This window comes from Triticum dicoccoides, chromosome 3B (genome assembly GCF_002162155.2).
Source record: "Triticum dicoccoides isolate Atlit2015 ecotype Zavitan chromosome 3B, WEW_v2.0, whole genome shotgun sequence".
NCBI lineage: Eukaryota > Viridiplantae > Streptophyta > Magnoliopsida > Poales > Poaceae > Triticum > Triticum dicoccoides.
The window spans coordinates 84,979,192-84,989,415 of record NC_041385.1 but is presented as its reverse complement, the minus strand read 5'-3'; the positions used below and the strand labels follow the sequence as shown (position 1 = coordinate 84,989,415).

Genomic DNA, 10,224 nt, shown 5'->3' with positions numbered 1-10,224 from the left:
AGTTTCAACACTAATCTCGAAATTATAGGGAGTGTGCGATGATGATCATATCAATCTTGGAACCACTTCCAACACACATCGTCACTTCACCCTTAACTAGTCTCTGTTTATTCTGCAACTCCCGTTTCGAGTTACTAATCTTAGCAACTGGACTAGTATCAAATACTTAGGGTTTGCTATAAACACTAGTAAAGTACACATCAATAACATGTATATCAAATATACTTATGTTCACTTTGCCATCCTTCTTATCCGCCAATCACTTGGGGTGATTCCGTTTCCGGTGACCAGTCCCTTTGCAGTAGAAGCACTTAGTCTCAGGCTTAGGACCAGACTTGGGCTTCTTCACTTGAGCAGCAACTTGCTTTCCGTTCTTCTTGAAGTTCCCCTTCTTCCCTTTGCCCTTTTCTTGAAACTAGTGGTCTTATCAACCATCAACACTTGATGTTTTTCTTGATTTCTACCTTCATTGATTTCATCATCACGAAGAGCTTGGGAGTTGTTTCCGTTATCCCTTGCATATTATAGTTCATCACGAAGTTCTACTAACTTGGTGATGGTGACTAGAGAATTCTGTCAATCACTATCTTATCTGGAAGATTAACTCCCACTTGAGTCAAGCGATTGTAGTACCCAGACAATCTGAGCACATGCTCACTAGTTGAGCGATTCTCCTCCATCTTTTAGCTATAGAACTTGTTGGAGACTTCATATCTCACAACTCGGGTATTTGCTTGAAATATTAACTTCAACTCCTGGAACATCTCATATGGTCCATGACGTTCAAAACGTCTTTGAAGTCCCGATTCTAAGCCGTTAAGCATGGTGCACTTAAACTATCAAGTAGTCATCATATTGAGCTAGCTAAACGTTCATAATGTTTGCATCTGCTCCTGCAATAGGTCTGTCACCTAGCGGTGCATCAAGGACATAATTCTTCTGTGCAGCAATGAGGATAATCCTCAGATCACGGATCCAATCCGCATCATTGCTACTAACATCTTTCAACACAATTTTCTCTAGGAACATATCAAAATAAACACAGGGAAGCAACAACTCGAGCTATTGATCTATAATTTGCAAAATACTACCAGGACTAAGTTCATGATAAATTTAAGTTCAATTAATCATATTACTTAAGAACTCCCACTTAGACAGACATCCCTCTAATCCTCTAAGTGATCACGTGATCCAAATCAACTAAACCATGTCCGATCATCACGTGAGATGGAGTAGTTTCAATGGTGAACATCACTATGTTGATCATATCTACTATATGATTCACGCTCGACCTTTCGGTCTCCGTGTTCCGAGGCCATATCTGCATATGCTAGGCTCGTCAAGTTTAACCTGAGTATTCTGCGTGCGCAACTGTTTTGCACCCGTTGTATTTGAACGTAGAGCCTATCACACCCGATCATCACGTGGTGTCTCAGCACGAAGAACTTTCGCAATGGTGCATACTCAGGGAGAACACTTCTTGATAATTTAGTGAGAGATCATCTTATAATGCTACCGTCAATCAAAGCAAGATAAGATGCATAAAAAGATAAACATCACATGCAATCAATATAAGTGATATGATATGGCCATCATCATCTTGTGCTTGTGATCTCCATCTCCGAAGCACCGTCATGATCACCATCGTCACCGGCGCGACACCTTGATCTCCATCGTAGTATCGTTGTCGTTTCGCTAATCTTATGCTTCCACGACTATCACTACCGTTTAGTAATAAAGTAAAGCATTACATCGCGATTGCATTGCATACAATAAAGCGACAACCATATGGCTCCTGCCAGTTGCCGATAACTCGGTTACAAAACATGATCATCTCATACAATAAAATTCAGCATCATGCCTTGACCATATCACATCACAACATGCCCTGCAAAAACAAGTTAGACGTCCTCTACTTTGTTGTTGCATGTTTTACGTGGCTGCTACGGGCTTAAGTAAGAACCAATCTCACCTACGCATCAAAACCACAACGATAGTTTTTCAAATAGACTCCGTTTTAACCTTCGCAAGGACCGGGCGTAGCCATACTTGGTTCAACTAAAGTTGGAGAGGCAGTCGCCCGCAAGCCATCTCTGTGCAAAGCACGTCGAGGGAACCGGTCTCGCGTAAGCGTACGCGTAAGGTTGGTCCGGGTCGTCTCGTCCAACAATACCGCTGAACCAAAATATGACATGCTGGTAGGCAGTATGACTTGTATCTTCCACAACTCACTTGTGTTCTATTCGTGCATATAACATCAACATCATTAACCTAGGCTCGGATGCCACTGTTGGGATTCGTAGTAATTTCAAAAAATTTCCTACGCGCACACAGGATCATGTGATGCATAGCAACGAGAGGAGAGTGTTGTCTACGTACCCAACGCAGACCGACTGCGGAAGCGATGACACGACGTAGAGGAAGTAGTCGTACGTCTTCACGATCCAACCGATCAAGTACCGAAACTACGGCACCTCCGAGTTCGAGCACACGTTCAGCTCGATGACGATCCCCGGACTCCGATCCAGCAAAGTGTCGGGGAAGAGTTCCGTCAGCACGACGGCGTGGTGACGATCTTGATGAACTACAGCAGCAGGGCTTCGCCTAAACTCCGCTACAGTATTATCGAGGTATATGGTGGCAGGGGGCACCGCACACGGCTAAGGAATAGATCACGTGGATCAACTTGTTGTCTTTGGTGCTAGCCCTGCCCCTCTATTTATATGTTGAGCCCCGGGGTCGAAACTTGGAGCAAAAGCCTCCTCAAAGTCGGTTTTGCCCGAAAGGCAAGAGTCCCACTCGGACTCCAGGACCAAACGCCACAATCCTTGGCGTCTGGCCCAGACGCCATGGGCCTCGGCGTCTGGCCCAGGGCCAGACGCCAGGGTCTCCGGCGTTTGGCCCCCTGGCCTCCGCAAAACTCCTTTTTGCACCGATCTAAAGCCTCATGGGCTTGACCCCTTGGCCTAACCATATCATCCAATATATGAATCTTTACGTCTCGACCATTTCGAGACTCCTCGTCATGTCCCCAATCTCATCCGGGACTCCGAACTCCTTCGGTACATCAAAACATGTAAACTCATAATATAACTGTCATCGTAACCTTAAGCGTGCGGACCCTACGGGTTCGAGAACAATGTAGACATGACCGAGACACGTCTCCGGTCAATAACCAATAGCGGGACCTGGATGCCCATATTGGCTCCTACATATTCTACGAAGATCTTTATCGGTCAGACCGCATAACAATATACGTTGTTCCCTTTGTCATCGGTATGTTACTTGCCCGAGATTCGATCGTCGGTATCCAATACCTAGTTCAATCTCATTACCGGCAAGTCTCTTTACTCGTTCCGTAATACATCATCTCACAACTAACATATTAGTTGTAATGCTTGCAAGGCTTATGTGATGTGTATTACCGAGAGGGCCCAGAGATACCTCTCCGACAATCGGAGTGACAAATCCTAATCTCGAAATACGCCAACCCAACATCGACCATTGGAGACACCTGTAGTACTCCTTTATAATCACCCAGTTACGTTGTGACGTTTGGTAGTACCCAAAGTGTTCCTCCGGTAAACGGGAGTTGCATAATCTCATAGTCATAGGAACATGTATAAGTTATGAAGAAAGCAATAGCAACATACTAAACGATCGGGTGCTAAGCTAATGGAATGGGTCATGTCAATCAGATCATTCAACTAATGATGTGACCTCGTTAATCAAATAACAACTCATTGTTCATGGTTAGGAAACATAACCATCTTTGATTAACGAGCTAGTCAAGTAGAGGCATACTAGTGACACTTTGTTTGTCTATATATTCACACATGTATTATGTTTCCGGTAAATACAATTCTAGCATGAATAATAAACATTTATCATGAAATAAGGAAATAAATAATAACTTTATTATTGCCTCTAGGGCATATTTCCTTCATTAATTGCCCCTAAACAAGTGTTGTGGTGTAGTGTCATATCATGTTGCAGTGTGTCTTCTCGAGAGCCTTCTGGCTACAGTTGTGCATGGCTCTGGACAAGCCGGACTGGACCCCCGCGCAGACAAGCACCCTCCATGTTTGGATCTTGGGCAAGTGCATCCAAGGCATGCATGACAAGGATTTGCGAGCTTTTTGCTCACATTGGCCTTTTGGGAGTTGTGGAAACACCAGAATGGTATTGTTTTTGTGGGGAGTCGCCTTCTTTGCAGCGGTTGCTAGGCAGGGTTCTTGTTGACGGTGGAGCTTGGAGGACGGTGGGATTGTTGAGAACACCAGGTTTAGATATCTTCTTCTCATGGATTCAAATATGGGTGTCGAATGAGACGTAGATTTATGTGTTAGCGTGGAGTAGGCGGGTGTGTTGTAACACCGTCGGTGGAGGGCTCTTGTACCCTTTTTCTCTCTCTCAATATATATGATACCCATGCTATGCGTAATCGAGAAGAAAAGAAGTTGAGGGGAAGCACCATTAAACCCAATAAGAGTCGCGCAAGGAGCGCTCCCTCGACATGTCCACGTCATCACACCCGTACTGTGCATGACAGCCAATGGCGAGAGAGCTTTGTCCTGGCCAATTGGATGTGCGGGAGGGCGAAGAAAATGCATGCGAAGGAAAGAAAGAAAATGCCCGCACGCCTCGCACACACGACCCCAGCCGTCCCTCAATTCCCTTCTCCTCCTTGCCCTTGTTTTCTCCTCCTTGGCTAGGGTTATCGCCGCCGCCGCCTTCGGCACCATCCCAGCTTGCAGCCTCGGTCGATTTGTTCTGCGTCTCCAACCGTCCAAAGATCCCAACCCTATCATCATCTCCTACCACGAGCTAGGCGACGAGATCGGACACGGCAAGTTCGGCTCCGTTCGGATCTATGGTAGGAAGACCTGTGAAATCCAACTCGTCGTTAGGCCTTTTCTGTCCTTCTCTCTGGTGGTCTTGATTGTTGACCATGGGTGCCTTATTTTTGTGCTCGTACTGCCGTTCAAGAGGTTCGTGCTGATCGGGCGGGTGGCCCTGGTGAACTACAGCAAGGACTACGGCCCCCTCATCGTCATCGTCGATGTTGTTGACCAGAACAGGGTGAGTTTGATCCCCTTCCCTGCTTCCTCATGTCATTCTCGATCTGCTGCGGCGGCGGAGCCTTTATGGACGTAGTGATTGAGATCGTGCTCATGTTTAGTTTAGAATTTTCTTCTCTGCGTGTCCCTCCCTTGGCTGTAGATTTGAGTTGTTCAAGGTGTGGACTTCTATATAGTTCCAAGTAGAATTGTAGCTGCACGGATATCATATTGTTGATGCGAATTTTTGATAGTTTTCGTTAGCTTTTACTGTAACTCGGTAACTTTGTTTTGCTTTGTTGCTAATAACTTGGTTGTGATTCGCCTCCTAAAGTCCCTTAACTTCGATTGCATATATATCTAGCCTTTACAACTTGTACGAATTTGGAAGTGATTTTTGATTTTACATGCCATTTGAAGTTTACACTTGCCAAGTAATATTGCATACTCTTATCAGCGCAGTTATTCTGCCAGAACTTGTTTAATTTTTGTATTGACTCATCTCTAACATGTGGCCCTTTATCCACCCTGGCAATGTTTTTATTTGTACATGTTTAGCTCACCTGATCAGCCCCTAACGTGCCTTGCGGCCTTGCCTAAATGTGTGAGTGACTACTGAAAATAAACAGCCAGAGTGATATTGCTCAAATATATGCAATGTGTTTTGCCATTTGATATTTATTACTGTTTTCCTTGTGAAATAAATAACTCCAGTATTCATTTCATCTTCCATGAGTTGTGATGCCTTCATCTCTTTATGCTTCTCATGATAGCTGCATTGCTCTGTTTACACTTATACCACTGCTACTTGGTATATCCCCAAGAACGTCGAGGACACGGTCCACCGCGAGGTCGAGATCGTGCAACACCTTTCGGGCCACCCCGCCGTCGTCACGCTGAAGGCCGTCTGCGGCGGCTGCAAATCGAAGGTGATTGTGCGGTGGCCCTCTCTCCTTCCAATTCTCTCTCTACCACTGGAGCAAAAGTTGCGGAGATCTTGGCGGCGTTGGCAGTCGCAGCTGGGCGTGGTGTGGAGCGGCCATGCGTCTGTGCTGCGCGTGCTGCCGGTGGCGTGCGTGTGTGCTAGCTGTCGCGGTGTGCGCATGTTGTGCTTGCTCTAGTGTGCGTGGTTGAATGGTGGTGTGTGCTGATCTTTCAATTGCTTTTTCCTTGCAGCAGCTGAAAGGGACAAGGCGATTGGGAGTCAGGGACTACATATCCCTCCTCTCCTTTATTTTCTGTCCAAAATATAAGGTAATTTGTTTATTAAATCCCATATTTGCTAAATTCTAAAGCCTCTAAACATTTCTTGGTCTTATGTGCCTGTTAGATTTTTACTGAAGACCTTGTTGTCTTTGTGCTTTACCAGTGTGATGAAGTTCAGCACTATGGCTGCCATTATGTGTTATGTAATGGTCTAGTGGGCAGGAGTTATGTTTGATATAGTTATCATTTCTATGGTTAAAGCTGGTCATTTTGTAGGAAGACGTATGGGTTCTCGTCAAATGCAAGCTGTACTACTGTGGAAAAGTGTACTAATTTTTACAGTACATTAACTTGTAAGTAATGTCATTTGGTAACCACAACATCATGTAGTGCTTAGTCCTGTCTTGAAAATATTCATACCATTGTTCTTTCGGGCATCTAGGATCATGGGATTCTCCATGATGGCAGCAAAGAGACAACATGGGGTGGAGATGCAGGTCATCAGTACACTGAAGGCGCTGCGTTCTGTCGGGGTGTTGGGTTCGATGCAGAGCATCGGAGACGTTGCCATTGTCCTTGCACGACTCATCAGATCCAACCTCGGGCCCGCGCCAGCTGTGTACGGAGCCCTCGCTATGGTGCTCAGTCTCTGCAACTGCAACTCAATGGTGAGTCCATCATCCATTCATTGCTCTCTGACTCATACACATTTGAATTTGTTCTCGTTTTTCAGCCTTGCATGAAGCTGCCAGCTATTGATGCCCTCTCTTAATTACCCTGTTTTGAATGGAGTCAGTTGGGGTCGTCTATAAATTTGCTTGTGATGTGCTTGCAAACCAAGACTTTGTTGAGGCTTTTCTGCGGGGTCAGGGGAGACGCCAGTGATCAAGCGGCAGCGGCCTACAGCCTGGGAGACCTGCACAAGGGAGCCGCCAAGATCTCCAACGACATCCTCGACTCTGTCGGGTGAGATTGATTCTTTTGCTCTTTCATTCTCCACTCTGTCATGTTCTAGACTAAATAGATTTGATTTATTGGTATATTAGCTTATAAGCATCGGCATTGTTGTGATGTTGATGAAGATTTCAGTCTTTACTCTGTAGTAACCAGTTCTTGCCTCTTGATAGTTTCTTTTTGCAAAGACAATGGTATTTTCTCCAAAATTTTGAACATACTGGTGTTTCTTTGCTGCATGTGGCTAATTACTAGGATAATTTGCTAGAATCTCCTTGAGCAAAGATGAATTTAGGCATCTACGAAACAAAAACTGATTTTTGCATCATTTCACGCATTGATTTTTTGCTTCTTGATATGTTTGTTGGAATGTGCAAGAACAGGGTTTCAGTATATGCAACAACAGAAAATTCGACAACAGTATACGCGACAAATGGTGCTATTTGCTTTCGCTGCAATCTCCTCATACTTACCAGGGTTGAGTGCCCAACATTCCCGAAGATGGCACCCGAGACGTGTCCGCAGCCAGAACCAGCGAGGTTGCCGTATGAGATTCAGATCTCTCTTGGAACAGTATGTGCAGAGCTGAACCATCATGTTTCTGTTGTTGTTGGTCCAGTTTTTTTACATCTTAGTCTTATGTTTACTTCTCTTAGATGATCTTGGAGAGCAAAGCAGAGAAAGAATCCCATGATATGCTCTCTTATTCTTTTAATCATGGCATCAACATACTGGACACCGCAGAAATTGCCGGTACACATTCCTTCCTTCCCTTCGACCACCGTCTTATTTTCTGAAGTTGATCCCAGTTTTAATTGAAATACTCCACTTCTGTTGGTTGTTACTACTGAATGCAAGCCAAGAAGGAGACTCAAGGGAGGACTGATCTGTATGTAGGCAGGTGGATGAAATCCAGGCCACGAGATAAAGTACCCTAAACCGGCCTTATAATTTATTTGCAGTTTGCTAATCCATTTGGAGTTCCCCGATTTCCACTTCAGATAGCATGCTTCTGAATCCATTTGTTGTTCCCTGCTCACTATGTTTCCGACTAGATAACTTTAGCCACCAAAATTTCTGGTTTCAGACCACACTTTTCATCGGTACAATGCAGAAAGGTGTGTGTTGATGGTCCCATTATAAAGGAAAGTGTCAAAAAGAGCATTTCATGCTTATCTAAAGACTACACTGATATTCTTCACATAAACTGGGTAGTGTTTATTTCAAAGATTATTTTTGCTCAGAATAATTTTCACATCTTGTTCCAGATTGATTCATACACAATCATATTTCACATTTTGCATTTCCTTACTGAACTTGAAAATTGTAAATCTGAGTTCTCTTTTCCATCCTCTGTGAGTCCTTTTGTCGTCATTGTTTTCAGCACACATTCTTAGTATGGATCTATCTTTCCAAAGGATTTAGTGCATGTATTTTGCACACTCTTTAAAAACCATGTGCATTTTTGTTGTAATAATAGCCTAGATTTATTCTAGATTATAAACATATGATTGTTGTGTTCATAAACGCACATTTGAATAATTCACGAGTATATGCATAAGACAGCCGGAGATAGCAGACAGGTAACCATAAACCAGTATATAATTCCATGTTTGTCTCTTCTAATCTAGGCACAATATATCGGTGTTTCCAATGAAACCCCGTACGGAGTAATGCAGTTTGTACATGCTGCAAAGCTTGATGGACTTCCAAAGATTATGAGCATCTAGAATGGTTATAGTCAACTTATGAGATGCATCTTCGAAGGTGAAACAGAGATGTCAGCCATAATTTATTCATTTTCATTCAATGGAACTACATGCCATCCCTGTTGTTCTGAAACTTATTCGCAGACATGTAATTTAGAGAAAGAGGGAGGAAAGAACTCCTCGGTTGTAGTTCAGATCATCGGCGTGCTGTGATCTCTTTCATAATTAAATTTTTAGTCGAATAGTCTTGGCTTCTTATTAGGTCTTTGGAGTTATGTTCAGTGGTTATCATTCATCATCATCATCATCATGCGATGATTTCATTTTGTGGATGCTTGAGTTTAGAAAATTTAGGCTCTGCATTCCATCATCTCTATATGTATAAGTCTTTGTAGGATGTAAGACTGCTACTCTATGTTCATATAAGCTTACCTATTAATAATATTTCTGATTTATTTTATAAATGTATATTGCAAGTAATCTATTTTTGTTGGTCCTGTAAGCCACATGAGTTGACTGGCAGTTCCATGTATATGTTCTACTCATAGAGCCAAAAAGTGAATGAAAAGTGCGGCCACCTACCTGCCACCGCACATGCATGCCTCAAGCGGCGCCACCCGGTGGCGCCCCAACCACTAGTGTTCAGAAACTGGTGTGTGCGTTACGGACCGCGCGCCCGCTAGCGTCGGGCATCGGCAACGGGGAAGGGCGACTCACTACCGGAATAACTGTCTATGCCGACGGCATTTACTATGCCGACGGCTTTTTGTCGGAGCCGTCGGCATAGCCGGAGATATGCCTAAGGCCCGCAGAAAGCCGTCGGCATAGCTGGAGATATGCCTACGGCAGCCGTAGGCATAGAAAAGCCGTCGACATATCTCTATATATGCCGACGGCAGCCGTAGGCATAGGACGACCGTCGGCATAGACATGGCTGTGGCGTCCCCGGGGTTGACGACGGGCTGACGCCGTCAAAGCTATGCCGACGGCCCTGACGGCGACCGTCGGCATATATTATCTTTATTTTAATTTGTTTTCTTTTTTAGTTGAAATTTGATTAATTTAAATCTGACTTATCTAAACTTAAATATATACAAATTGTATATTGATTTGGGGTAGAATTTTCCATAGATTATGAATATCCAGTTTGTTTTTTCTTTTGAGTATCTTAGAAATGTGACCTCATGTAATTTTGCAAATAGGTCCTTGTACTTTGTTAAAATCACAAGTAATTGATACTTGCATCGATTTTGACAACTTTTATATGGTTTTTTATCGGAATCTTGAAAGGATTC

At 43.8% G+C, this 10,224-nt stretch overlaps 1 protein-coding gene across 8 annotated transcripts; it reads left to right on the top strand.

The window, feature by feature from the left end:
• The first annotated feature begins 4,632 nt into the window (after positions 1-4,632).
• On the top strand, positions 4,633-9,375 carry LOC119274903. 8 transcript variants are annotated; one of them, XM_037555651.1, is made up of 11 exons: positions 4,646-4,876; positions 4,990-5,082; positions 5,834-5,989; positions 6,237-6,314; positions 6,543-6,619; positions 6,709-6,934; positions 7,063-7,232; positions 7,604-7,793; positions 7,877-7,973; positions 8,079-8,149; positions 8,852-9,375. In XM_037555651.1, exons 6-11 carry the CDS (start codon positions 6,713-6,715, stop codon positions 8,948-8,950), a joined length of 849 nt encoding a protein of 282 aa, XP_037411548.1. In that variant the 5' UTR covers positions 4,646-4,876; positions 4,990-5,082; positions 5,834-5,989; positions 6,237-6,314; positions 6,543-6,619; positions 6,709-6,712; the 3' UTR covers positions 8,951-9,375. The 8 variants fall into 8 exon arrangements, with proteins under 8 accessions (XP_037411552.1, XP_037411548.1, XP_037411549.1 ...); XM_037555655.1 differs by having other exon boundaries at positions 4,633-5,082; positions 7,697-7,793; XM_037555652.1 differs by having other exon boundaries at positions 4,646-5,082; positions 5,885-5,989.
• The last annotated feature ends 849 nt before the right edge of the window (positions 9,376-10,224 follow it).